The sequence below is a fragment of the Drosophila navojoa genome, chromosome X (assembly GCF_054131105.1).
Source record: "Drosophila navojoa isolate 15081-1374.11 chromosome X, UAZ_NAV_1.0, whole genome shotgun sequence".
In the NCBI taxonomy this organism is placed as follows: Eukaryota; Metazoa; Arthropoda; class Insecta; order Diptera; family Drosophilidae; genus Drosophila; species Drosophila navojoa.
The window spans coordinates 16,424,047-16,450,830 of NC_142895.1; the positions used below are offsets into that span (position 1 = coordinate 16,424,047).

At 42.7% G+C, this 26,784-nt stretch overlaps 8 protein-coding genes and 1 long non-coding RNA gene across 9 annotated transcripts in view; 3 read left to right on the forward strand and 6 right to left on the reverse strand.

The window, feature by feature from the left end:
- Positions 1 to 26,784, forward strand: part of LOC149090650 (uncharacterized) — a 169,760-nt gene that overhangs the window by 84,532 nt on the left and 58,444 nt on the right. The gene's annotated exons all lie outside the window — the stretch shown is intronic.
- hop (tyrosine-protein kinase hopscotch) lies at positions 27 to 7,100 on the forward strand. The gene is made up of 10 exons (XM_018108555.3): positions 27 to 1,564; positions 2,339 to 2,499; positions 2,562 to 2,768; positions 3,278 to 3,597; positions 3,660 to 4,122; positions 4,199 to 4,551; positions 5,148 to 5,641; positions 5,702 to 5,868; positions 5,938 to 6,105; positions 6,163 to 7,100. Exons 1-10 carry the CDS (start codon positions 479 to 481, stop codon positions 6,410 to 6,412), a joined length of 3,669 nt encoding a protein of 1,222 aa, XP_017964044.1. The 5' UTR covers positions 27 to 478; the 3' UTR covers positions 6,413 to 7,100.
- Pa1 (PTIP binding protein Pa1) lies at positions 7,493 to 8,557 on the reverse strand. The gene is made up of 2 exons (XM_018108579.3): positions 8,317 to 8,557; positions 7,493 to 8,241 (listed from the first exon to the last, which is right to left on the reverse strand). Exons 1-2 carry the CDS (start codon positions 8,520 to 8,522, stop codon positions 8,082 to 8,084), a joined length of 366 nt encoding a protein of 121 aa, XP_017964068.1. The 5' UTR covers positions 8,523 to 8,557; the 3' UTR covers positions 7,493 to 8,081.
- Positions 8,937 to 11,596, reverse strand: dsh (Segment polarity protein dishevelled). Its single transcript, XM_030389227.2, has one exon. It carries the CDS (start codon positions 11,116 to 11,118, stop codon positions 9,307 to 9,309), a length of 1,812 nt encoding a protein of 603 aa, XP_030245087.1. The 5' UTR covers positions 11,119 to 11,596; the 3' UTR covers positions 8,937 to 9,306.
- On the reverse strand, positions 12,266 to 17,214 carry LOC115565109 (uncharacterized). Its single transcript, XM_030390103.2, has 2 exons — positions 16,597 to 17,214; positions 12,266 to 15,979 (listed from the first exon to the last, which is right to left on the reverse strand). The coding sequence occupies exon 2, from the start codon at positions 15,964 to 15,966 to the stop codon at positions 13,102 to 13,104; it is 2,865 nt and encodes a 954-aa protein (XP_030245963.1). The 5' UTR covers positions 15,967 to 15,979; positions 16,597 to 17,214; the 3' UTR covers positions 12,266 to 13,101.
- On the reverse strand, positions 17,437 to 17,978 carry NdufV3 (NADH:ubiquinone oxidoreductase subunit V3). The gene has a single exon (XM_030390108.2). It carries the CDS (start codon positions 17,875 to 17,877, stop codon positions 17,545 to 17,547), a length of 333 nt encoding a protein of 110 aa, XP_030245968.1. The 5' UTR covers positions 17,878 to 17,978; the 3' UTR covers positions 17,437 to 17,544.
- LOC115565112 (uncharacterized) lies at positions 18,165 to 18,792 on the reverse strand. Its single transcript, XM_030390107.2, has one exon. It carries the CDS (start codon positions 18,719 to 18,721, stop codon positions 18,179 to 18,181), a length of 543 nt encoding a protein of 180 aa, XP_030245967.1. The 5' UTR covers positions 18,722 to 18,792; the 3' UTR covers positions 18,165 to 18,178.
- On the forward strand, positions 18,883 to 20,888 carry LOC115565110 (nucleolar complex protein 4 homolog B). Its single transcript, XM_030390104.2, has 5 exons — positions 18,883 to 19,128; positions 19,192 to 19,918; positions 19,980 to 20,315; positions 20,383 to 20,582; positions 20,658 to 20,888. The coding sequence occupies exons 1-5, from the start codon at positions 18,967 to 18,969 to the stop codon at positions 20,772 to 20,774; spliced, it is 1,542 nt and encodes a 513-aa protein (XP_030245964.1). The 5' UTR covers positions 18,883 to 18,966; the 3' UTR covers positions 20,775 to 20,888.
- ppk8 (pickpocket 8) lies at positions 18,943 to 24,194 on the reverse strand. The gene is made up of 5 exons (XM_089265132.1): positions 23,932 to 24,194; positions 23,723 to 23,871; positions 21,730 to 22,523; positions 20,866 to 21,258; positions 18,943 to 20,561 (listed from the first exon to the last, which is right to left on the reverse strand). The coding sequence occupies exons 1-4, from the start codon at positions 24,178 to 24,180 to the stop codon at positions 20,885 to 20,887; spliced, it is 1,566 nt and encodes a 521-aa protein (XP_089121258.1). The 5' UTR covers positions 24,181 to 24,194; the 3' UTR covers positions 18,943 to 20,561; positions 20,866 to 20,884.

A 26,784-nucleotide genomic window follows, 5' to 3' on the forward strand; every position in this document is an offset into this window, starting at 1 on the left:
CAACAAGTTATCGATACCTGCTTCAAAGAAAATAACTAGACAAAAACAATCAATGCTAATAGTGCATATTTTTTTTTTTTTTCATCAGCTATATTTACATTTTTTGCGCAACGTAGATAGTTAAATATTAGAAAAAAGTGCATGTTAGTGAGTGAAAATTAAAGCAATTAAACGGCATATTAATGAAGAACCGACGCAAACACCAGCTGAGCCAAAAATAGGCAAAAAAAAACGAAGAAAAAAGAAATATATTCGATTGAATTTGTTTTTGTTTTGTTTTGGTTTTGGTGACTGTGGCTGTGGCATTGGCTGTGTCTGTGGCACCCGTACAAAGCCCCAATATAATCGACCATATTCGTAGCCAAACGGTGATTGTAGCTAGCGTCTGTGAGTTGCAGGCGTTGGCGGGTGGGAGGAGGTCGAAGAGTTTTCCGTTGTTGTTGTTGTTGTTGTTGTTGCTGTTGTTATTGGTGCAACAATGGACGACAGCAGCAGCGGGCGCACCTCGCTAGCGGACAGTGCCAGCCTGGCAACCGCATCCCTACAGAGCGGCAGCTCAAGCCAAAACATCGAGAACGATGGCCTCATCCACGTCTACAACTATCGCAAGGGCAGCTACGAGAAATTCTCGCCGACGCTCCACTGCGAGGAAATATGCACCACAATGTGCCGCCACATGGATATATTGCCCACGGCAGTGCTGCTGTTCGGCATCCGTGAGCACAGCAACAACAATAACAATGATCCAACGCCCGCCGACAAAGTGAAGCACAAGTGGCAGCTGCCGGGCGAGCTGCTCAACTGCAATGTGCGCTACTGTTTTCGCATGCGTTTCCGTGTCCCAGAACTGGACCGACAACTGCCGGTCATTGATGTGCACTGCCATAAGTATCTGTACCATCAGATGCGCTACGATATGCTGCACGAGGAGATCAACGAGATCCGCTATCCGGAGCACAAGGACAAGGTGATGGGCCTGGCCGTCATGGACATGCTGATCGACAAGGAGGAGCAGCAGCTAATCGCCCAGGATGTGGAGAAGGCATACAAAAGCTATTTACCGCGCAGCCTGTGGCGTGCGCATCGCATCTTTGTGCGCTCCAAAATCCGCAGCACGTTCCGTCGGCTGAGCAGCGATCCGCCGAATGTGGACAGCCTCAAGTGGCATTATGTCCATCAAATTTGCCATCTGGCGCCCACCTATCTGACCGAACAGTTTAAGGCGACGGTCGAGTATTTTCCCAACGAATCGACAACGGAGCCGCCGACGCACGACAACGGCAGCTCAACGCACACATCGACAACAACGCTAATGACCGGCTCCAATACGACGCTCTCGGCCACAAGTACCGGAGCCGGGCCGGGGTCCAATCAGCGCAGCAACGACAGCGGCAGCGACACGCACACCTTGCGCGGCCGTCACCATCTGTTTCAGCCGAGTCGCCATAGATCGTCCCATCAGCAGCTGCCCAACTCGATACCCGTGTACGTGAGACTCTGGCATCATGACTCGCCGGAGCCGGGCCTCAAGGTGGCGCGCGTCACATCCGAGGCCACGCTGAAGGTGGGTAATCGTTGGCCGTTCGACATTTGGACATTTCCAAGGAAATTCAAGCGATAAAGTCATGCAAATGTTTTGAATGATTTAATCAGAGAATCACCGCAATCGGCCGTCCATAACCAAACAATACTCTCTCTTTATTTTAATCCAAACAGAGGCTGCAAATTGTTGATTCTTTCTGTGCCGAGCAATGCTCCACTCGCTTCCTTATGCTGATGCATATAGATATAGATTTGACTCCAATGTATACATATACATATATATATATAAACTCATATATTCCATTTATAAGAAGAGCTTTGTTTACATATCAGCTTAAAGACTTTGTCGTAATCAGATATATATTTTTATATATATAGATCAATTGAAGCTTGAAGATTTTAATTTATCTGACATTGGAATGACTTTGAATAGCATTTCTTCTATTTTTATATCAATAGCTCTATAAATTAAAGGCCTTGTTCATATGTTAGCTAAGATATTTTCCCCTTACTTCGTCAAACTCAAATCAATATCATCTATTAGACATATATTATCTATATTATATATAGATCATCCATAAATCTATCAGTATTATGAACACCCTTGGAAATGTTCAAAATATATAATAGAACTATCATCAGCATTATTATCTATAGTTATCTCTCAGCAATCTCTTTATCCAAATGATCCTTTACACTCGTACACATTCAGTTTATGGCATTCGTTTTGCTTTAACCTCGGCCCATATTATTTTGACCCCCTCTTCAAATGTCTCCCTCTCTAAACTAATTGCAGTGGAGTCTCGTTGCCGTTGTCGAGGACATTTTCTCGCTGTACAAGGAGAGCGAACAGCTGGTGCGCCTGGAAATCGTTGGCTTTCCCAAGGGATATCACATGCGTTTCGAGACGGAGCATGAAATGAAGTCGTTCATATCATATTTGGGCATTTACATAAGGCAACTAGACGAAGCTTCAGCAAGTTAAGCTAAGCCTATAACTAACACTAATACGATTTCAGATTGACTGTCAAATGGATGCAGGACTTGTGTCCATCGTATAAGACACCCTCGCTCGAGGAACTGGATCGTTTGTATTGCCATGGGCCCATCGGCGGCGGCTATTCGTTTATGAAACTGCACGAGAACGGGGACAAGTGCGGCAGTTATATAGTGCGGCAATGCGATCGCGAATATAACACATATTATATTGATATCAATACGAGAATGTAAGCCACACACACACATGTTGATATATATATATAGAAAAGATATTTATACCGCGAACCACCAGGGTTCAATGGCTTTGATAAAGGGCATATAACAGGCAAAAAGGGGTGTGGTAGAGCCCATATAGCATATGTAGTCTGTATTAGCAAGACGAGCTGATTCCGTCCACCGCTCTCAGGATCTATAAGAACTAGAGACGATATTTATTTTATAGCCAACTTTATAGCAAGTGTAGATCTAGTTTGTATACATAAATCGATCACTCCCGATTCGAATCTAATGTTATCGATAGAAACCCTTATGGTAATACAGTTAGTTATTCAATCTTATTTCGTAGAGGCTGCAAATTTTGCAATTGGTTTTATGTTTACTTGATGCAATATTAATTCTAGCTATATTTGCTATAATTTTACTAAATTACTTAACTCAGGGTATCTTCTAGTCGGACATGCCCCTTATAGTGATCTTACTGGTCCTAGACTAAATGCCATTTACGTACATTTTGCAGCGTGGCGAAAAACAGCGATCACGAACGCTGCCAAACGGAAACGTTCAAGATAATACGCAAGGACAAGCAATGGAAGCTGGCCTACAAGAGCAACGAGCACTACTTCGATCAGCTATCAGAGCTGGCGCAATGCATACACACCGATAGTCCGGATCGTATACGGATACCGGCATCGAAATATGATAAGCCGCCGTTGTTGCTGCTCTGCCTGCCAAAAAATTTGAAAACCAAAAAGACTGAAGCGGAATTGAGTGAAGCGGAATTACAACGACGTAATCCGCAGATATTCAATCCAAAAACTGACCTACAATGGTACAGAGGTAAGAGCTAAGATCATTGATCTATGATTTCTTGTTTGCTCATTTCATTCGACCTGCCACAGACTCGATTAATCACAGCGACGATGACAAGATGTTCACGATGCGCGGCGACTGGATACAGCAGGGCTCGTTCAAGGATGTGCCCGTAACCATGAAGATGTTGAAGTACGATGCGAACTTTGTCGAATTCATGCAGCTGGCGCAAACCTGGAGCCTGATCCAGTCGCCACAATTCATCAAACTGTACGGCCTAACGCTGTCGGTGCCATATACCATGGTCATGGAGTACTCGAAATACGGACCGCTGAATAAGTTTCTGCAAATGAATCCGAACATTAGCATGTACTGTCTGCTGGATGTGATGCACGGTCTGGTGCGCGGCATGCACTATCTGGAGGACAATAAGATAATACACAGCTACATACGCTGCGCCAATCTGTATGTTACCAAATACAACTCCGAGAAGTATGTACTCGATGCCAAAATCAGCGATCCAGGCTATCCGCGCCCATACAAACAATCCGAGTGAGCAGCCAGTCGAACCATCCGAATAGTCACAGCCGAAACTTATTTGAGTATTATTGCATCCGTTCTATTGTAGCTCACCTTGGATACCGATCAAGTACTACAACAACTTGGAGGCCGCCAAGCAGGATTCGAGCACACAGCTGTGGGCATTTGCGACCACCATCTATGAGATATTCTCGCGTGGCCAGCTGGCGCTGGAGCAGCTGAAGCAGCGTGATCTTATACGCCATCGATCCATTGACGGTGGCATATTGGCGCCACTGGATCCTCGTCTCTGTCCCCCTGAAATGTACAACACCATTATGGATGGCTGGAGCGATGATCCGGACAAACGATTCAGTCATCACGACATCTTCACGCGATTGAATACGGTCAAAAATCGTTTGCAACGCAACTACGATGTGCCTGACACAGAGATGGAGTCGTGTAAGTGGAGTTTACTAAGCGATACGATGTGTGCCTATTATAGGGCTGAAATCGGCAGAGTATATAGAGTAAAGGGCTGTACATATACTATGTGCGAAAGGATTAATTGTTATAAGCAATCGTATATGGATGGAAAGGGATATAGAAGAGGTGCCAAAGGAGATATCACAGAAACAGAGCTGAAAGATGAATGCATGAATAGGCAGAGTATACCAAATGGGATATTTAAGAAAATTGAAGATTGTATATATACAATCAATGATATATTATATCATATCAAATCAGACTGTTAGATAGTTAAGGATAATGTAGGTATAGAAGATGCTGAGGTGCATTAGGACATATCAGATCAAGATGAAGTTATGTAACTAAGGAGAACACAACAATTAGGATATTTAAGAAACTCAAGAAGAAGATAATGAAGATAACTAGGATAACTAGCATAATAAACATGATACAATATATAAGCTCTCGCAGACAAAAGATCTATGCCAAGGCCTCAAGACAAGGACAGGCAAACTCATGCTTACTCTTACTTTCAATCCAACTCGAAGCTAGAGCATTTTTACTAAATCATTTACTTTATTTCCATTCAGTCGACTACTCGGATGGCTATGGCTATGGCATGGCCAATGGCCAACTCCATTCGGCCGACTCGGACAGCCTGACGCTGTGCAACGGAGCCGTTGGCCTGAGCAGCGAATTCTTTGCCAATTCGCACGATTTGCCGCTGGTCATACAGCTGTACGACTGCAAGGTCATCTATCGCGAGAAGCACAAAATTGGCCAGGGCCACTACGGCACCGTTTACCGGGGCGAACTCGAATATCACGACAAGGATCGACCCAAGGAGCAGGTGGCCATCAAGAAGCTCAAAACTGTGCAGGTGACAAATGATTTTTTGCGCGAAATCGACATCATGCGCAAGCTCGATCATCCCAATGTGGTCAAGTTCAAATATTGGGCCGAAAAGTCGCTGAGCATCATCATGGAGTACTTTGAGTTTGGCTCGTTCATTGTCTATTTGAGCTCACGCAAGCCCAGCCTCACCAATGCCCGCCTCCTAACCTTCGCCCTGGACATAGCCCACGTGAGTACAAATTTGATTTATCGTTGTAGAATCAATTTAATCAACATGAATGACTTGCAGGGCATGAACTATTTATCTGGCAAGGGACTGATACATCGTGACCTCGCAGCACGCAACATTCTAGTCGATCGTTCATGTGTGAAAATCTCCGATTTTGGCCTGGCGCAGTTCGCCAATGCCGATGGCTACTACTACGGCATCAGTCAGCGGGATATACCAATTAAATGGTGAGTGGAAAATATATTAATTTTGAATTCAATTTCATTGAACTTCATTCCGTTCCACTCCACTTGCAGGTACTCGCCGGAAGCTATCGAAACCTGCAAATTTTCATCGTATTCCGATGTGTGGAGCTATGGTGTGACGCTGTTCGAAATGTTCTCACGCGGCGAAATACCAAATCTGGTGCCGGGTCAAGATTTGACGCAGGAAGAGTTCCTAAATAGACTGCGGGCAGGCGAACGGTAAGTCGCTTCAATATACGAAAGCTCTCGGTTCTAACTCGATTGGTTTTTTGGCAGTCTACCTAAGCCGGAGCTATGCTCGGATTTCGTTTACAATGAGCTGATGCGTCCTTGTTGGCATGAGACGCCCAAATCGCGTCCATCATTTCAGCAAATTATACAAATCATAACACGCGAAACTGGTGATAATGTTGCAGCCGCAGCGGGCAATCAGCAACAGCAACAGCAGCTACAGCAGCAACAACAACAGCAACAGCAACATCAGCAACAACAATTCAACAGAAGTATAACGTTGGAGAACGAATGACATGAATCATTGGCAGAAACGGGCGAGCAGATAACATAATGAGCGCATAGTTCATGTGTATAAGATAGTCCGCCCCAATCTGATATTGAAAGAGGGCGTGTTCGATATGACAGCAGCATTGAAATTGCATTGTTAATGTTTTCTTTTTATCATTTTAAGTTGTTATTTTATTATCTTAACTACTTAAACACAAACATAAACACACGCACACAAACAACCACATACACACACTCACACACACACATAGACGTTTCTAAAACGTCAGACGCACGTGCTTTACAGCAACAAAGTTTCATTTGAACTTAAGCTATATTAATATACGTCATCAGCATTATATATATAAAGATATATACTGTACTTTAGCATCATCAACTCACATACATCGCCTGATGTCTTTTTTATTTCACACATTTTACCTTCTAATCGGATTCTCATTTTAGTTTGTTATAAAATTTAGACAACATTTGTTACATTTGGCTTAGCTTGATATATATATATATAAAGAAAATATATAATTAAAAATGTACAAAAGTGGTATTCGAAGTCCACTTATACATATATGTTTAAATCTAATCAAGCCAATACATGAAAACGTATTTTATGTAACATTTACTCAACAAATATCTGTGCACATATAGTTAATGTATATGTTATGTATATTATGTATAAAAATAAACAATAAAACTATTGACAACGAGAGTCAAACATACTTTATATATATATATATACTCAAGATGTATATATATATATGCCATTTGAAACCAATAAAAATGAATTGATGAAGTAAATTAAAACTAAACGTTTTATTTTGAAAATGTGAGAAAGAGAGGGAGAGACAGAGAGAGCCAAGTTAAGGGTCTCATGGAAGAGTGAATGCAGCAATATGAAAGGAAAGGAAGATAAAGCGAGATAGCTATATAACATGTGCCCACATATAAATAGAGCATTATTATTATCACGAAAAATACGAACAGTTTAGCTTAGCTGGCTTTATTTAATATATGTATTCAAAGTTATATATATTATTTATTTAGAAATAAACTAAAATAATTCTAAATTGAAAAAAAAAATCAATAACACTTATTAGACTGAAATAAGCTTACTTCCGTTTCTTAGTTATTCAAATGTTTACGTCTTAATCTCCTACATTACATAAAAATGAAAGAGAGCGAGATAGATATATACATAATATTGGAATGAATGAAACAGGATTATTTCATGAATGAAACATGAATACTTATAACTAAGTCACATTGCATTATAGACTGGCTTGATGAAGATATATGTACATGTAATTCTTCATCTATTTAAACAAAGTACTTAATCTATATCTAATATCTATAAAATCTATATCTATCTAATCTGATCTATACTAAATAATAATAGTATATCTATATCTATCTAATCTAATCTATAGTAAATAATATAGCATGACTTCATTTAGTTGACTGTATACATAAATATGTATGTATGTAATACAGTTGAATTCGGCCATATTGACACCGCCTATAGCGTCCGTTATTCTGACAATTCTGCGAAAATTCCGATTCTCAGAACGACTTTCGTGTATAACGGCACCTTGAGCGTCTTTGGCATTGGATTCCACTGTATTTACATACATATCTGCATACATATTCTCTTATCGTCTAAGTAGCAGCGTTATTGTATGCTAGGAGCCCTCAGTCTTCTTCTTCTTTAGCGTCTCCATAACGCCGGCAAAGTTGGCCGTCTTCTTTTTGGCGGACTTTGGCGTCGAAGTCTGGCTGCGTACACGCATTTGAGTGGGCGCAACATCGTCGCTGAAATCAAAATCGTTTGCCTTCTGTGGTCTGCAATTGATAGTAAATAAATAATTAGACATGGAATCTCTCTCCCTCCATTTCTTTCGCACACTGTTGACTTACTCTTGTTCCACAGTCTCGGCCGCGGTTTCCAATTCCTTATTGTTGCTGCCGGCATTGGCGTCCGGCGAAGGCGGGCGACGTCCAGGGAATTGCCATTGCAGCTCTGGTATATTGCCCGCTTCGAGCATTAGATAATAGTTCTCCAATTCTTCAGCATTTGCTGATGTTTTATCAGCGGCGGCCGAAGTTTCCACTTCTGCAGCCATATTTAGTTTGGACTAAATTTACATTAACACGATACTTATAATTATCGATATCGATAGCAGTGCATACACAGTGTTGGAAGGTTGCCAATTTGGCGCTTCATTTGAATTAAAATAGCTATTATTGTGTTGATCCAATATCAATGCTTTCTTTTGCTACAATTAATCAAATTATATGAAAATCTAAAATGTCATCTGAATGAAAACCAGCCATGCTATAAATAAAACATGCTTAGTATACATATAATACATTTAGCCCACATAAACTTAACGACCTCAACACCATATAATTTACTGCATTTCTCAAAATTTTACAGTTAATAAACTGCTTTAAGAGAAATAACTTTGCTATTCCCTCAGAGCATGCAAATAAAAATATCAAGATTATTTGTTATATTTTTTTATTTTTTTGTTTGCTTTTGCTTTTTGATTACTAAATTCTTAGAACTTTATTCAAAATTATCATCTCATTCTTATACTCATTTAACTGGCTTACATTCATCCAACATGCGATGTTCTCTCGCATTTTGCCTGTGGGCCGCGTGAGCAGCCACAGCAAACGCAATTCGAACTAATTTCTAGTTGACACTGTATCCATTGTATCATCCAGCTGCATCTCATCTTCATCATCTCCATCTTCATCTTCATCTCCATCATCATTATCAGCATGACTTATAAATATACATATTATATTGTTTGTTTGTTGTATACTCGTATATGTATAAAAAGAATAATTATATTAATTAATTAATTAATAATAAACACACAATTTCATTGCAAAAAATTTCTACAATACGTAATTAAATACGGATACGTCCTGATCGTTGGTATTGCCACCGCCACCACCACCGCCTCCTCCGCCACCGCGATTCGATGAGCCCGACGATTTGTTGGAGCCATGGGCAGCGATGGTCAGCTGATTGGTCTGATGTATGACAGAGGTGATGTCGCTTTGCGATGCAGATATATCCTTGCTGGTGAGCACATCGGAGCTGCTCGAACCGGACGAGATGTGACGCTCGGCGATGCCGTACTGTATCGGCTGATAGCCGTGACTTGGATTGTACGTGGCCGAGTATGGCATATAGATCGGCGGATTTGGCAACGGCCCAATGTCGCTGGTGATGCTCTCCGTGTCGGCATGGCTCAGCGCATGCGCCAGCGGATGCATCTGGGCACGCATATTTGGATTGCGCTCCTCATTCACCACATAATAGCACTGCTCGGAGAAGGTCAGCTTATTGACCGTGTGCTTAATGTAATTGTTGCGCAGCATTGCGGACACAATGCGGCGCGCCTCCCGCCGATCCTGCACATCCTCAACGTTCTCCAGCACCCAATTGACCGCATCGGCGCCAATGAACGCATTTGGTATGGTGATCTTTAGCCACATGCGATCGCGTATCTCCAGTCCGCTATCCGGCTTCGTCATGGCCTTGACAATCTCCTCGAGATTGTTCTGATCGAGCCGCTCTTTGATCGGCTCCGGTATATCTGCCATAATACTGTCATGCGAGGTTAGCGCCTGTGTGTGAGCCACCCAGGCGCCCGGATCGATGGGCCGGACCGGCTCCGTTCGTGGTATGGTAAAGTAACCCTTTGGATTTGGATCCCAGCATTTGGCCACCACCAGCTTGATGGGTCCCGGCTTCTGGACCACCTCGCGCAACACACGTACCGCCTCATCGTTGGTCATATTCTCAAAGTTCACATCGTTCACCTGCAGAATCATGTCCCCGGGCTCAATCCGGCCATCCAGCGCTACGGCGCCGCCCTTCATGATGCTGCCCACATAGATGCCGCCGTCGCCGCCGCGATTCGATTGTCCCACAATGGATATGCCCAGAAAGTTAACCGCCTCCATATTAATCGAAACGGTGATGATGTTCAGCGACATGGTCGAGTCCGTGATGGAGCTGTACGACGAAGTCCGGGACATGCTGGGCGCCCGCTTTTTGCGACGTTGCGGCTTCTTGCGCACCTGCAGCCGCTGCACGCTGCTATAGTCGGTCATATCGCGATCCAATGTCAGTTCCGACTCGGTGCCAAAGAGACTGGTGGAGTCCAGATCGCTCGATAGCACCGAGGCCGATTGATATGTGAGTGGCGGCGGCTGCAGCATTTGCAATGGTCCGAGCTTATGTTGTTGTTGTTGTTGCTGTTGCTGCTGTAGCTGTTGCTGCTGTTGGTGTTGCTGCTGTTGTTGCTGCTGCTGCTGTTGCTGGTGTTGTTGCTGCTGCTGCTGCTGGAGCGCCAAGTGATTACGCACACGCATCTCGCATTCGCTGGGCGGCAGCTCGGAACAATTGTCCGATTGATTGGTGCCATCGGCCGAGACCAGCCAGGAGACGACGCGTCCGTTGAAGCAAGGCAGTATTGTGGCATCGTCCGCAATTTCCTCTTTGACCACACCGAAATCAGCGTCCATTGACTTGAAGAAATATTTGTAATTGTTGTTCTGTTTGTTGAGCACCATTTTGAAGTCTTTGAGCGTGACCTGAGCAGATGGTATCGGGATTTTGACCAGATACGGTGTGCTCTCATCGTCAATGTGATAAATGACTTTTGTCTCTTGGCTATTTGGTCTCTCTGTATCCATTGTGGCTGAACTTCAATTCGATTCAACCAATTATATTACTTTATATTTTTGTATATATTTATTTAATATATATGGTCTACACTCTTTTTCGCTGCACGCACTCGCCAAATTTTCGTGTAGTTTTCCCTTTTTTTGTTCTTTCTTTCTTTCTACTTTTTTTTTACTTTTTACATGTATGTACTCCTCTCGCTTATGCTTTTTGGGTTGGGTTGTCAATGGAGCCGCAGCAGCTCTCCGCCTCCTTCATTTGTAGTTTTTTTTTTTTGGCGTTCCACTGCGTTTATTGCGGCTCAACAATGCTTGGCGAACATTTGCGGGCGTTTTTTTCACGCGTTCGCACACTTTGCAATATTGTGTACAATTGTTTTTCTCTTGGGCGTTTAAATTTATAATTTTTGGGGAGACAAAATATATATATATAGGTAAATAATTGACAGCGCTAGACTGATATCGATACACGTATCGAACCAGGGATGCTGCCACGCTTACCCAAAAACACAAAAGACATATCGCGATATCGATAGCTATCGATAAGCATTTGTTTAGAAAAATGATTGTATAGAAAAGAAAAAATCATAATATGAAATGTTTTTTCTTAAAAATATAATCATAAGAGTAATAAATATGTTGCGCTTATGTTATTATTTTTCTAGCTAAAGTCTAAAGTCTTCTTAGCACTTCAGTTCTTATCGATTTTTTTGTATTCAGAACCAAGTGTATGCTCATTTCGTCTTTGCTGCACAACTATTTTTAGCCGCTAGCTATGCTGCTATGTATTCGCTTTTTAGAACAATGATTTACATACATACATGCATATATTAAGATTTAGTGAAGCCCCAATGAACTTTCAGCACAATAGAAGTGTGTACACACTGGCCAGCATTGTCCGATTATCATTTCAGATTAAATTAAATATATTTATGTTTTTTATTTATGTTGATTATTTCCCCTATATAAGAGAATAAAAAGGCATTCATTGTATTGTATATTTGATATTATTTTTAATCAGCAAAATGGTCACAAAAAAAGATCAGTTAAAAATGAAAAATTTTAAAGTAATTTGAACGAAAATAGTTAAAATATGTTCTTTTTTGTTGTTTTCTTTTCACAAAATAAAATCAAATTATTTTATTGATTACGCCCTTCATTGCTTTACATAGAAATAAAAATTAAATATTTTATTGATTACACATTCTCATCGCTTTACATAGAATTAAAATTATTATTTTATCGTTATCATTATCATTAATATTATATTACACCGGCCATTTGGGTGTACAATGGTTATTTTGTTTTATTACATCGAATATTAATCAACTAAACTTGTATTTTATCCTTTGCAAATTAAAAAGTGATATTTATCTTTTCAAAACTTAATCCTACCAATATATATATAAAAAAACATAATTATATATATATATATATATATATATATATATATATATATATATATATATATATATATATATATATATATATATATATATATATATATATATATATATATATATATATATATGTTTATGTTTTTTTTTTTTAAGTTATGTTAAAATTATACACTTCACACTGAAAGTCATTCGTTCATTCAGAGTTTTGAAACAGTTTATATAGATATCTCTATATAGATTTCCAGGATTTTGTATCGGTAATTGGGTTTAGTGCAGTTTACCTTGAAATCCTTTTTTCTTTTTTTTTTTTTTTTATTACATTTATGTAGATATAACGAACAGCTAAAGTAACTATTACGCTAAAGTAACTATTACAACTATTTTAAATCGAATAAAAAAAAAATAGATTATAGATAATCCAAAAAAATAGAATATATGTACATATATATGTATATATATGTGTATGTGTGTGTGGGTGTTTAATTTTGTGTGTGTGTATGCATGCATATATCTCCATTCGCACACATACATACTGGAGTATGTATTTAGAATCCTCCTCAGTGATCTCGCATCCCTACATACCTAGGCCAACTCATTACTTGGAGGTGACCATCTCGACAAGATCGCTGGACAGCGACAGCGAGTCAACAACATCGATCAGTATCTCCACTTCCTTGAAGGAGCTAACCACCTCGGGTGCACCCAGCAGATTCACATGCTTGCCGTCGATGTTGGCATAGAAGCATTTGTTCTTGAATATGATGGCACGATCGAACGGTACACGGCACTTGCTCCGATCGAGCACGGAGCGACGGAAGAGCACGCACGACGGCTGATATTTGTGGCGCTCTTCCTCGGGTATATTGTAGCTCTTCAGATCTCCCTTGAACACGGTCATTGTCTGGCGTTGCAGCGATGGCGACAGCTTGTAGAGGGTCACCTTGCTTGTCCATCTGGTGGACGGGACCTTGATGCTTGTCGCCATATTGGCCAGCTTGACCAGCGGCATTTCGAGGCAGGTGCGTTGCTGGCGTGTCTTGTTCGACGTCTCTTTGGGCGCGCTGATCACATGCCAGGTCTCATAGCAGGTTATCTTCTTGACTATTCTGCCATCCTCCTCACAATATGTGGTTGTCTCCGGCGGAAAGTATTTGGGCTGTTTGGCCTCCGGTTCTGGTTCGGCTGCCGTCACCGCTGTATCCTCATCTGTTGCATGTTCCTTGTAGCGACGCACCGCAGTTGTCGACGTCGACGGACTGGCCGGCTTCTTGAACACATCATCATCGCTACCCTCACCCAGCAGCTTGGTCAGCTTGCGATCCTGCTGCTGCTGTTGATGTCTTTGATTGTTGCTGGCGTTGGACGACGCTGTCGCCGAGAGCACTTGTCGTCGATTGGTCGACCATTTTGTGGTATTCGTCTGAACACGGCGCATTAGGCGTGCCTGATTAGAAGCTGCTGCTGCTGAAGTGGGTGATATGGAGATGTCGTCGTCAGCCAGATCATTGGCCATATCCTCATCCTCGGTGTTGTCGCCATCGGTCAACGGACACAACTCCTTGCCCATGCTCATCAGTGGCTTCATCATCGGCTGCGTCTTTTTGCCCATTTCGGCATTGAGGATGCGCGGACGCGGCTTCGCCTGACCCACAGAGACGACCAGCGACGTCTGTTTATTATGATTAACTGTCAATGGATGCTTGGCTGTCGCTCCAGTTCCCGTTCCTGTTCCCACTCCACTTGTTGTTGTCTTGAGACGCTTATTTGCCGCATTGGCGGCTGGCGTGCCGCCGCTATTCCTGCTGCTGCTCATCGCTGTTATGGGGGAGGAAGTGGATTGATTTGTGCGCGAATTGTTGTTGCTCCTCGCGCCAGAGAGCAATTTCTTGCTGCCGCCACCATTGGAAGAGGAGCGGGTAATGAGCACATCGTCCTGGTTAATAATGTCATCAATGTTCACGATGGTGAACGTGGGCACATCGTCTGCTTCTGCTGCTTTCATGGCAGCAGCATTCGCAGCTGATGCTGCCGATGCCTTCTGCACTTTGAGCGCATTGCTCGAGCCGGACTGACGACTGACTGTGCCTGTGCGCACCACTTGAGGGGAACCAGCATTGCGCACACCGCCACCTGTGGACGTGGCCACTTTGTAAGTGGATGTCGGCCGTGCCTTGGCGTTGGCCGATTGCAGCATGCGTAGGCTACCGCTGGCATTGCTGGCGCCACTACTGCTGTTGTTGTTGTTTCCACTGCTGTTGCTCACGACTACCTTCGATTTGGACACTGTGAGACCCGACGTCTTGGACGCAGATGTGCTGCCATTGATAATGGGCCAGTCGCTGGTCATGCGCTTGCGTGCTATCGGCCCATCATTGTGATCTTCGAGCTTTCGCTTGTTGCCCGGCGTCGGCGAAGCCATCACCTTGACTTGGGAGCGCGCCAGATTGGGTGCCATAGTGCGTCGCAGCTGCTGCAAGTGTGTGGCTCCGCCACGTCCCGCCTGGGACTGCAGACTGTTGTTGCTCGCGGCTGCCGCGGCGCTGGCCGATTTTGGTGGACGTCCACGTCCACGTTTCGGCGGCACCTTCTCTCGTCGCAGCTGCTGCTGAAAGTCGCGTTCACTGATGTCATCATCATCGTCGGATTTGTGCAGCTGCGGATTGAATGCCGCGTCGTTCAGCTCGTCGTCGTTGTCCTCCTCGATCAAATCGCGCAAATCCTCGTCCTCATCGTCATCGTCGTCGGTAAACAGATGCTTGACCGAACGCTTGCCGGTATTCTCGCTAGCCAGTGCGGACACATACTTTGGCGTCACCATATCATCGCTGGCATATTTTGGATTCGGTTTGATCGAGCGGCGCGATCGACTTGCCGCAATAGTTGGCGGCGGAGTTGCCACTGCCGTGGAGGCCATCTTTGACTTGTACATTTTCGCTTTCGGCTCGCTAACGATCTCCTCAGGCTGCGGCTCGGACTGGATCTGGGTCTGAATTAACGTGTCACGCCGCTTCCTCAGCGGAGTGCACGGCCGGGCCACGGGTAATATTAGCGCTGTGTTGCGCCGCTTGGTCACTGGTGTTGCCACTGCCTTGATTTGCTGTTTCGCAGTCTTGGCTGCGGCCCGCGGTACTGTAGATGGTTCGTCGGCTTTCGTGTTACGCGTGCGTGGAGGACTTACACTTGATTTAGGTTTGATTGAAGACAGCTCAATGTTTGTAACGGTCGTCGCTCGTTTGGAAGTGCGCGTCGCTCGCGGTGTCTCTATTACTAGTTGGTCCAGATCTTTTTCCTTAATAGTTCGCCTTGTCGAGATGCGCAATGCTTTCGTCTGTTTACCGGATGTGGTTGATGATGAGTTGTTGATTATATCGGTGGCTTCGGATTCCTTCAGATTTTTTACGTATACTATACACGGTCGAGTCTTTCCTATCTCAGCCTCCGTCTTTTTTCCAGCTCGCATTTTTCATAAGTCACTGCAATTAATTGAAAATCGTATAAACTATTTGTAAACGCAAATATGCAAGAAATAATACTGATATAAATAAAACATAAAAACAAAACAAAACTTGAAATGTAGAGTAATGACAACACGGTCAGAGCAATTAGAGATGGACGTCTCGTTGCTTCGTGAGTGACATTTGAATATGTTAATCGTACATTAATATATACATATAAATTACAAAACAGAATAGTACATATAATATATATGTACTATATACTATATTTATTTATGATGAATCTAAGAACTTTTAAATTAAAAATGGCCCTCACATCATATAATCTTATTTATACAATTTATATGTTTTTCTGTTCGTGGTTATTTCGTGTTCAAATAGCTCATCACGTCCTCCTCCCTATTCTGATTGTGCGACAACTCTGGCGCCCATTTTCGTCATTTTTGGTGCTCTATTAGCAACTACGTTGATTTTTGCGCGCCAGTTGTATGTACATACACTCACATATATCTAATATTAATATATATTCACATACACACACACATAATGCATGTACATATCTCTCTTGTCGCATTTCAATTAAATATAATTTTTTTTGTAGAACTGAAGCATTTTGAAAATCGTCTCGCACTTACATTAAATGGTTTTACATTTTTCGGTTTTCCTTTTCCTAAGCGATTTTTGTGATTCTGTTTCGCACACTTTCACTGCACTGCGTTTTCGATTGCGCTCGACAAGACGTCCCTGTTGTGAATTATAACAGCAAATTGGCAACGCTATACATATTTATTTGCAGCTAAATGATTGTATTTGTGTTTTTCGTCAGTAATATCATTCGCTGAAATTTCCGTAACGTCACTGTTTTTGTTTTGCAAAAGATCTTTTTGGTTGATTTCGCTCGCTTTGCATTTGCTCTGGAACTCATAAAATTGTGCGGCGCTGCCAGGCCAGCAATGTTTTTCTACCCAACTGTACCACACATACACGCACAAACAGAGCTGCTACCCCGTGGCTTGCGCCGTGCAACAAATTGTAGTTTTGTATTTATAATTGTATTTGGTCGAGGTTGGATACACTTGGAATTTAACACGTATTAAATTAAAAAAATTAGTTTATTTATTTCTGTTTTTCACATTGACAAATTGGATGCTAAACTGTAATAATATCACTTCCCGCGCTCAATATTTTCGATGTCGATTACCCAGAACACCACAGCACTGCCACTCGCCATGAAATTATAAAGAGTAATAGAAGTGGAAGAGGAGAGAGAGCGAGTGCAAAAATAAAAGAGGCAAAATGGACTGCCAACTGATGCTCAAATGTGTTGGGCTGCCAACCTTGTGTAACAGGTGGGCATGCCCAATATATATACATACATGTCTACATTTCGATATTTTTATACATATCTACGCACTCATATTTATGATAATACATACATATAAAAATATATTTATATACGTGAGCCCGTATATGTATTATTATGCTCAATTCTTGGGGATATATTTCCGTATCATCGTTTATTATATATGTATTTTAATATTAACATTTCTTTGTATGACTCTTTGCTCGTTAATTACAATATTTTAGTTTTTATTCAATGCAGATGGCTGTGGGCAACGGTATTTGGCCATCTCGACCTCAGCCTCCGCATAACTGAACCGATTGAAACAGAAATATTCGGGAACTTTGTAGTCGCCAGTTGGAGATGCTCCTGGACCGACTGGTGTCGATGTCGGCCTCACACAGGCGCTGCTTAGTCCAGTTACGTTCTTAACGGTTGGTGCTGCGGGTCCAGGTGTGGCGGAGACTCGGCTGCCGCTGCTTGGTGCGGGTCTTGAGGCACCTGTGCCCTTAGCGGCTTGGCTGTAGCCGCGTCGTAGCAGTTGGTTGAAAGCGGCGCGTTGGGCTGCATTCATTTTTATGACAAATTCAACACAAACGTAAACGTCAAACAGAATTCACGTAATCGCACAACTGACAATATCAAGTGCAAAAAAAAAACAACAAAAATCAGATGATTTACAGAAGATTGGCAGCTCCAAGTTTGTGGCGTTGCCATTTAGTTCTAAACATCAACTATCATTTAGCGATTCATTAATACAGACGCACACATGCATATACATGTATTAATATGTATGTGGATTAGTTTGTTTACAACATTCAAAAATGTTCCCCATTACAATTGAAAAATCACTTATGTATATAGTCTTAAGTCTTTTAATTTCGTTTCTTAAACTTCGGTTCTGCTTTGCCATAATGCTGGCTTATATTAGCAACAGGCACTCGCCGCTTTTCCTTCGTTTTCTTGTTGCACTTGACGCTCGCTGCGCCAGTTTGATTTTTGCCCAATTGATGGAATTTCTTGCGCTCCTCTCGAGCTTCCTGTAGACGTTTGCGTTCCGCCTTCAGTTCCTTGTAGTTTTTGTATGCCTTCTTTGGTGGCTTGGCGCCAAGTTTGATTAGCTGAAATATTTCCATTTTTCGTTTGTTCTTGATCGTCCTTTGATTGGATATGGCAAAGTTGAGCACCTCTTGGCGTGCTTTCTTAATATCGAATTCATTATCCTCCTCCTTTGGCCTCTTTACATTTGTTGTTTTGCCTGTGCTAGTATCTGTTGATGATTTCTCTGGGCTATTTGTTGTTATTGTCGCTTGTGGTTCCTGGAATACCAAAGCCTTAAATTCAGCTTCATCCGATGATTTCTTCAACGCAAGCGCGGCGCGGGTCAGCACAGGCTTAAAATCCGTACTGACATTCATGTCGGGTAACTGTCAATTATGCACAGTTTAAGCAAAAATAACAGCTAGCACTGAGTATTTAAGCGAATATATGTATATACATATATGCACACATGTGCTGAGGATTGACAAAAAATGTACTAATTATAGACAAAGTCTGCGTAAATAGTTTAACGAGTTGGCAGCATTTCAACTGCGCGCACGTTTTATTATTATTTTGTGCATGTTTTGTTTATTAAATATTATCGAATGGTAAATTGTGCAGTATGAAACAAAATAATTTAGAAAATAAATCAGCCAATAAACAGGCTCCAGAGTTAGCTGCAAAGCGTGCGAATGTGCCAGCCGCTTTACAGCAAAAAGCCAACGATTTCTTAAATTCCAATCCTGTGAACACAAAAGCTCTAAAGCAAATTGTTAATCTCTTGGTAAGTAAATTGCTGTTGATTGAATGCAAAAATTAAATAATATGTAATGTCTCAATTTTATAGGAAAATCCCGACAGCAATGCCGTCGGCATCATGTACGTGCTTGAGGTGATCTTCAGAAATCTACTCAAGCGCAAACTCATTTCGACTGCCGAGAATAAAACGTGTAAGAGCAATGCCAAGCCACAGGAACCCAACGCAACATGTCAAATACAATACAATAAAGCTTGGTCCTTATTGCTGGCCAACTTGGGAAATGCCTCCAAGGAGGAAGCTGGCACTGCGCTCAAGGTATGCATGCAGTTGATAGCTGCCGAGGCCAAGCACAGCAGATCCAAGGATTGGCCCGTTACACGGCTGCGCAGCATCCTCGAGGCGCTGATCAATGCAGAGGCAACGCCAACCGCAGCTCTGGCGGAGTTCGCCAAATTCACTCGTTGCTTGGATGTGCTGCAGTTTACATATCAACTATTGCCTGGTCTGGCACCAAAAAGTTATGTCGATACACCGAACTTAGCTTTTAACTATTTGGCCATCATCAATTTGCTGGACTTGGGCAAGACGGTGCTAAATGACAAACAATTCCATATTGGACCAGAGTCCACCTTTGATTATGATCGAACGCGCCAGCTCCTAAATAAGGTTTGGAATGGCATCATTGCATCGTGCAATGGCGTGGACGAGAAGGTGCATCGCCAAGTTCTCGTGGTGCTCTTGGAACGTATACTACCACACCTGAAGAATCCCATTTTGCTAACAGACTTTCTAATGGATTCACTGCATCAGTTTGGTAGGCTGGCGAGAGACTGCTTAAATTCCATAAAATACAATTGAAAATTTCATCTTTGCAGACGGACCCATCGCCCTGTTGGCTCTGCAGGGCATCTTCACGTTGATGCAAAAGCAAAATATCACATACCCAGATGTCTATCAGAAGCTCTATAATATGTTCTATCCACGCATGTTTTACAATAAGTACAAGGCGCGCTTGTTTTATTTGGCCGATATATTTCTGACCTCAACGCATTTGCCCGAAAATTTGGTGGCCGCTTTCGCCAAGCGTCTGGCTAGACTCGCCCTCAAGAGTCCAACCGAGGATGCCATCATAATGATACGTTTCATATGCAATCTATTGCTGCGCCACACAGGCCTGCAGCGTCTCATTTGTGCAACGGGTGCAGCAAGCGGTAAGGCCAAGTGCATCATATATTCAAATAAAACATATTGTGATATATCTGTATATTGTAATTGCAGCCGTTGAAATTGCGGATCCCTATGATGAAACAGAGCTCGATCCGGTCAAATCGGGCGCCCTCCAAAGCTCGCTCTGGGAGCTGGTGCTGCTGCAGAAGCACGCGGTGCCCGAGGTAGCCAATGCCGCTAAGTTTATCACCAAAAGTTTGCCCATGGTCGAATTTGATCTATCGTCGCTGCTGGAAACAAAGGAATGCAATGTTAGTATCCATTTTGGTATTTAAGATTAAGATATATTATAGAATATTTATAATTGTTAAACTCTGTCTTTTTAGATTTTCGATGATGAGGTGAAAAAGGAAGTAAAACAGTTTACAATGGCCTACGAGCGGCCAACAAACTTTGCGCTGCCTCAGTATGATATAGTTACCAAATACTGGGATATATTATAAAATAGAAAAAAGAAAAAAATATATAAAGTAAATATATATATATATACTATATCTGTTTATAAGGCTAATATTTATATTTGAAATTCTTTACCTAAATTTAAAGTAGAATTTTAAGCCAGATTGTATTGCTGGCTCAGCTCCGCTTGGAGCCAGTTGGCGGAGGAAATGTGTTGTTGCTGCTGCCATGCCCTCTGCCTCTGTCGCTGCCGCTGCCTCTGCCACTGCAGCTGTGGCATCATCGCACTTACGTGCACTTTGGTTCTTTTAATTGGAACTACAACTGGCGGTGTCGCTCTGTCTCCACCTCCTCTGCCTGTGCCTCTGTCTCTGTCTCTGCCTCTGCCTAGCTCTAAGGCCGATACCGCGCGTTGCTGCCGTAACTGTGCGCAAATGCGGCACGGACGTATGAGGGCGAAATACACGCATTCGGCTATCGACAGAAAACTGAAGCCCAGAAACAGGCCCATTAAACCGCCAACGTTGGCTGAAAATTCCGAAAAAAAAGACACACACACAGAGGAAATCTCAATTGTGGTTTAAGTTTTTTCTCTTTTGGAATCCGTTCGGAATACCCTTGCTTTTGTATATCACTGCTATGGGGTACTTTGAAATTTAGGTGAGATGTAAAGCGGATGGGTGACAATCATTGCATTGATCGGAGAGATATGGACTCTTCTATATATTTAGGTATATACTCTATATCAAAGTCGATATATACAATACCCTAATCAGTTGGCAAGGATATCTCTATGTAACCCGTAAGCAATCAGCAAGGATATTTCATTGCCTTGAGGACCTTGCATATCGGATCTCTTTCATAAATATGTATATACCTGGAACTAATGAGCATTTATATATATACCCCATATATTATATGCCTTATCTCAATTAGCAAGGGTATTTCAGAGTCGGTCAGCCGAAACTAGCAAAACTTTCTTTGGTTGCCTTGACGCACACAAAAAATCGGATATGCCGATGAACTCGGTCTGTTTGCTGGCACGGAACGTGTGCTCCTTGTAGTACAGATTGACAACGGCTATGTTCCGCTCCACGTACGCCTGGCTGAGGTTGCGCATGTGAGCGTTGGCGTGCCGGAAGTCGTTGTAGGAGATCTTGGTGGCATAGGTGGTCGCCTGGTAGCTGAGATCGAAGCAGCTGGGCAGACAGTTATCCAGGCACGACTCGACGACATGTCCAATCGTGTGCAGCCGCACGCTCTCCACGCACTGCGCTTCGCGGATGCTGCAGACGGTGTCGTTGCCATTGATGCGCGGCATGTAGAAGACGACGCAGCCGCAGCGCTGCAGCAGCAGGCGCGACATGCACTCCATTTCGCAGTTGCGCTGCGTGTAGTGCGCAAAGTAGCTGAGATTGCCCTCGTTCTGGAACAGGCAGTGCCTGTACTTGCGATGCACATGCCTCAGGCTCAGCTCCGTCATCATTTTCGCCGGCTCGATGCGCAGCTTTGTCTCCAGCCCGGGCGAGAGCAGCACGCCGGTCTCGCGCACATTCGGCGACTCGTTGGGGCTGTGCAGCGCGATCTTAAAGCCAATGCTGTTGCTGGATGAACAGTAATAAGAATCTGCTTCTACGTTTAGCATCAACGACATGCCCAGTGACTCGCCCGTGCCCAGCGAGGAGCGCGGATAATAGTCGCTCCCCAGACTGCGACTGTAACCGAGCTCCGCATGCCAGTCGACTGCCCGATAGCGCTTCGATTTATTCCAATTGCGGAGCGTCAATGGCACACTGCAAGAAAATGCTCAATTAGGTGTCTCATTTACTCACACGTTGAGAAAAGACTCAGAGAGCATCGGTTCTTAAACGTGCTCATGCTCGATCGCCTAGACACCGCTCTTATTGTTCTCTGACCGTTTGGTGGAGTAAAATATCGTCGTATGCGCATGTATGCGAAGTTTGTGCTCGCTAAGTACATCAATAGCGTACGTGAGTATGTGTATGTGCATATGTTGTGAAGTTTTGCTTTGCTGCTCTTCATTGTGTGAGCGTCAATTGGCTCTCTCTCTCCCTAAACGATGTTTGTTAGAAGAGAGCCACAGGACTGTGCTCGCTAAGTACATCAATAGCGTACGTGAGTATGTGTATGTGCATATGTTGTGAAGTTTTGCTTTGCTGCTCTTCATTGTGTGAGCGTCAATTGGCTCTCTCTCTCCCTAAACGATGTTTGTTAGAAGAGAGCCACACGACTAGATCAAAGCGCTCAACAGAAAACAGAAACGAAAAGAACCGAGTGTGAGAGCGAAAGAGTATGATTATTTTTTCAGTTGATATCGCGAATAGAAGAGAGTAAGGAGCAAACAAGCAACTATTATTGGCAAGCTCTGCTGAGAATTCAGCTCGTTACTTAGAAAGCACTTCAAATGAAGCTTTTAATTGCTGATACATGTCTAACTACCTTTGTATGTATACAAAATAGCTTTTAAGCCTATTGACCTATGAAAGCAACTTTAAATCTGTGGCTTACACTTTTGGAGAAACACATCTACGTACAGATGTACATACATTGTGTGAGCGTCAATTGGCTCTCTCTCTCCCTAAACGATGTTTGTTAGAAGAGAGCCACACGACTAGATCAGACAGAAAACAGAAACGAAAAGAACCGAGTGTGAGAGCGAAAGAGTATGATTTTTTTTTTTTTTTCAGTTGATATCGCGAATAGAAGAGAGTAAGGAGCAAATAAGCAGTTATTATTGGCAAGCTCTGCTGAGAATTCAACTCCTTACTCCAAATTAAGCTTTTAACTGATACATGTACATACATACATATATATATGCATACATAATAGCTTTTAAGCATATTGACCTATGAAAAGAACTCTGAATCTGTGGCTTATAAATTTGGAAAAACACATTTACACATGTACATACATACATATGTATGTTTGTATATAATCAATACTTTATATGAAGTCTGATTACTGCCCTTACTTGTGCTTGTACATGAAGCGTGGATGGAGCATATTGATGACACAGCAGAGGCCCTCGTCAGTGATGATCGGCTGGAACATGCGTTCGCAGTGATAGTCGACGGCGCCGAAGCGACAGCCGATGACCATGTCGCCGCATGGCTGTGAGATCTGGCGAAAGAGGGATGCAACTCAATGTGGATCGACAGGGATGGTGGTCAAAGCACTCACATTGCTGATCAGCTGTTCCCAGTTGTTGTTGCCGCGACTGAGCTGCGTGTGCGGCTTGCGATGGCACAGGACTTGGAGCATGGCGAATTGTGATGAGTCGTTGGGCAGCCGGGCGGCTTGGGAGGCCAGCGCCTGGTTCAGATTGCATATGGTGAGCGCCGGGAAGGGCTCCTTGGTGATGTACGTCGGCTCCGGATTGATGCCCACTATCACGGGCGTCGTGTTCCACTTGACGAAGGCGTCTTGCATTAGGAAACCAGCACAGCCAAGCACCGCCAGCAGAGCGAGCCCAAAGAAGAATCTGCATTTATCTTTGCTTTGTTTACCTTCATTTTCGTTTTGTCTTTTTCTTTCCGGCTTTGACGCCCTCACCTGTCCGCGGCGTGCAGCCTGCGGCTGTTGATGTACTTGAGGCCGTGTATGCTCGTGTTGCGGCAAAATTCGTCCGTATTTAACGCCAGTATCCTGCGCCAGCCCACTGCCGATGCGGGCTCATCCACAGCTGTCGGCTCCCTTGTGTGCCACTGCAGCTGTCCAGCTGTTCGTTCCGTTTCAGCGTCACGGCGCCTCCTCCAGTTGGCCAACACCTGGCGTAGCCGCTGCATGCTGAGTTCCTTTGCAAATGGTCGCCGATTGCGAAGCTTCTGCGGTTTCCACTCCTCGCACGTACCATATTTTCTTTAAACCAAAGCCAATCAATGGCGGTTTGGCAAGAGGGGTAGTCTGTTTGCTCGATAGAGTATGTGACAGTATTCCGATTAAGCTGAGCTTAGAGCGTGTACAAGTTACATATATATAGATGATTTCTAAATTATCAACATGGGCTAATATTTATCGAAATTTGATCGATTTCTATCGATTAATAGTGATTTTTGATTTGTATAAACGAGAGAAAAGAGCACTCACTCTACTATCATTTTATTTTCATCTGCAAAAGCGAAAAACATCGATCGACAATCGATTGAAGCATATTTTAGAGGGAAACTATATTACTGATAAAGATGAGATTATATTACATGTATATATATTCTAAAATTGAAGTAACTTGTTAACTGTTAACTGTTAGTCTTATTTAAACATAAATACATACATCGAACTCTGTTTATTTTAAGTTTCTAATAGTTATAGTTTGTATGATAGGGTATTTACTATTTTTCGCTTACAGGGTATCCGCTAATCAAACACGACTGGCCATTGCAATCTGAATATTATTGTGTTGTTATTGTTATGTTTATCCACTTTCACACCTGACCGATTTGCATATTTGTTGTGTTGATAATGCGAACTGCACAATAAATATTTTATAATTCAATTTAATTAAATGACGATAAGAAAAACGATTTGACATATATATGTATATATTTTAAATTCAGTAAATATTTTATAATATACAATCATATATTTTTAAAGGCAAGAAAAATCCGAATCTGAAATTTAATTAATTATAGGAAAATTATAGTTATTGTTCCCTACATTTCTACAAAGTTAAAAGTAAGTCTAGGAACGATTGATTGTCTTTCCCCCTGTAATGTTAGATTAGAGAATCCTCCATCCTTCGCTAGAGCTAACTCACATATGCATGTATGTATGTAGATATATAGAAAAACTAAAATTTCAACTAATGAAAATCGCATAGAAAGGGGGGACAGCACTTGGAATTGAATTTGATTGTGAAGTGTTCAATGAGTTTCCAGCTCAAGATATGCATACAGCTCTCTTTTAATCGTTTTTCGTGTGGATATTTTGGACTAGCCGTAATTAAGATGTGTGTTGCTCATTAGAGCGCAACATGCGCTCGAGCTGCTCGGACGAAGCCGAGGAGGCAACGGCAGCAGGAGCAGGAGCAGGAGCAGAGGCTCCTCAGGCTCAAGTTCAATGCAACCGACAAAGCCGAATTGAGTTTCGAACTGACACACGCACACACACATATACCTGTCCATTGAGTGAGTGTGTGTGTGTGTGTGTTTGGGAGAGAGAGAGAGGTGACTATGGATTGGTTGGAAAACCGCACTTGAACGAAAATCAAATTAAAAGCTTCAATGCCCCAGACGACAGACGACGACGGGTCGAGTTGGAGCACCACGGGCAGGTCAGCTAAGGCACAGAGACATGGTTTCTGTTGCCACATGTCACCTGCAACGACACGCACACATATAACTATATTTATATGTACATACACATCTATATTTATATTGTATATACATATGTCTGTGTCTGTGCAACTCACGCACTTTGTATGACTTCATTGAAACGAGTTCATAAAACACTTAAACCCAACCGGACCTGAAGCCCCAAACTGTTCCCACTGTTCCCATGGCGCTGTCAACGCTGCTCGCTGCCAGCTTGTTAGCAGCAGTTAGCAGTTTGGCTGCAACAGTCCCGTTAAGTGGGCAGAATGGGTGGACGTTGTGGCCGCAACCGCACCTGGAAATTTCCGCATTCATCTAGACCAGCTCGCAGCCCGGTCACAGTGCTCCACGCCGGACGTATCACCATCAATGGCCATCGAGAAGTTTGCGTCTTTGGCTTTCTGACCAAATATCTATACATACATACATATATACACATACATACATACATACATACAGTGTACGTGTACGTAAGTAAAATGAGTGATTTTTACTCTGTTTTTTTCTTTTTTCGTTTGGTCGCATCGAGTGCTCACAGCATACATATACCAATTGACCTAATCTAAGTGAAGACGCCATTAGAAAACGTTTTGCCTGGATGCAAGCAAGGACGTCATTTAAAGCGCACGCACATGAAGACACAAATACAAGCGTACATACATGCATGTGTATGTACGAGGTTGGTTTGAAAAGTACTGCACATTTTGGAGATGAAATGACCTAT

What these genes read in the sequence shown, in the direction of transcription:
- LOC115565112 (XM_030390107.2), bottom strand. Translation starts at nt 18,721, where the DNA reads ATGAATGTCAGTACGGATTTTAAGCCTGTGCTGACCCGCGCCGCGCTT.
- LOC115565109 (XM_030390103.2), bottom strand. Translation starts at nt 15,966, where the DNA reads ATGCGAGCTGGAAAAAAGACGGAGGCTGAGATAGGAAAGACTCGACCG.
- dsh (XM_030389227.2), bottom strand. Translation starts at nt 11,118, where the DNA reads ATGGATACAGAGAGACCAAATAGCCAAGAGACAAAAGTCATTTATCAC.
- hop (XM_018108555.3), top strand. Translation starts at nt 479, where the DNA reads ATGGACGACAGCAGCAGCGGGCGCACCTCGCTAGCGGACAGTGCCAGC. An exon ending in CATCCGAGGCCACGCTGAAG is followed by an intron (nt 1,565 to 2,338) that starts GTGGGTAATCGT and finishes AACTAATTGCAG; the next exon opens with TGGAGTCTCGTTGCCGTTGT. An exon ending in CGCCCATACAAACAATCCGA is followed by an intron (nt 4,123 to 4,198) that starts GTGAGCAGCCAG and finishes GTTCTATTGTAG; the next exon opens with CTCACCTTGGATACCGATCA.
- ppk8 (XM_089265132.1), bottom strand. Translation starts at nt 24,180, where the DNA reads ATGCAAGACGCCTTCGTCAAGTGGAACACGACGCCCGTGATAGTGGGC. An exon ending in CGCTTCATGTACAAGCACAA is followed by an intron (nt 22,524 to 23,722) that starts GTAAGGGCAGTA and finishes ATTTTCTTGCAG; the next exon opens with TGTGCCATTGACGCTCCGCA. An exon ending in CGGCATATCCGATTTTTTGT is followed by an intron (nt 21,259 to 21,729) that starts GTGCGTCAAGGC and finishes CGGAATTTTCAG; the next exon opens with CCAACGTTGGCGGTTTAATG.
- LOC115565110 (XM_030390104.2), top strand. Translation starts at nt 18,967, where the DNA reads ATGAAACAAAATAATTTAGAAAATAAATCAGCCAATAAACAGGCTCCA. An exon ending in GGATTCACTGCATCAGTTTG is followed by an intron (nt 19,919 to 19,979) that starts GTAGGCTGGCGA and finishes TCATCTTTGCAG; the next exon opens with ACGGACCCATCGCCCTGTTG. An exon ending in TGGAAACAAAGGAATGCAAT is followed by an intron (nt 20,583 to 20,657) that starts GTTAGTATCCAT and finishes CTGTCTTTTTAG; the next exon opens with ATTTTCGATGATGAGGTGAA.
- NdufV3 (XM_030390108.2), bottom strand. Translation starts at nt 17,877, where the DNA reads ATGAATGCAGCCCAACGCGCCGCTTTCAACCAACTGCTACGACGCGGC.
- Pa1 (XM_018108579.3), bottom strand. Translation starts at nt 8,522, where the DNA reads ATGGCTGCAGAAGTGGAAACTTCGGCCGCCGCTGATAAAACATCAGCA. An exon ending in GCCGAGACTGTGGAACAAGA is followed by an intron (nt 8,242 to 8,316) that starts GTAAGTCAACAG and finishes TATCAATTGCAG; the next exon opens with ACCACAGAAGGCAAACGATT.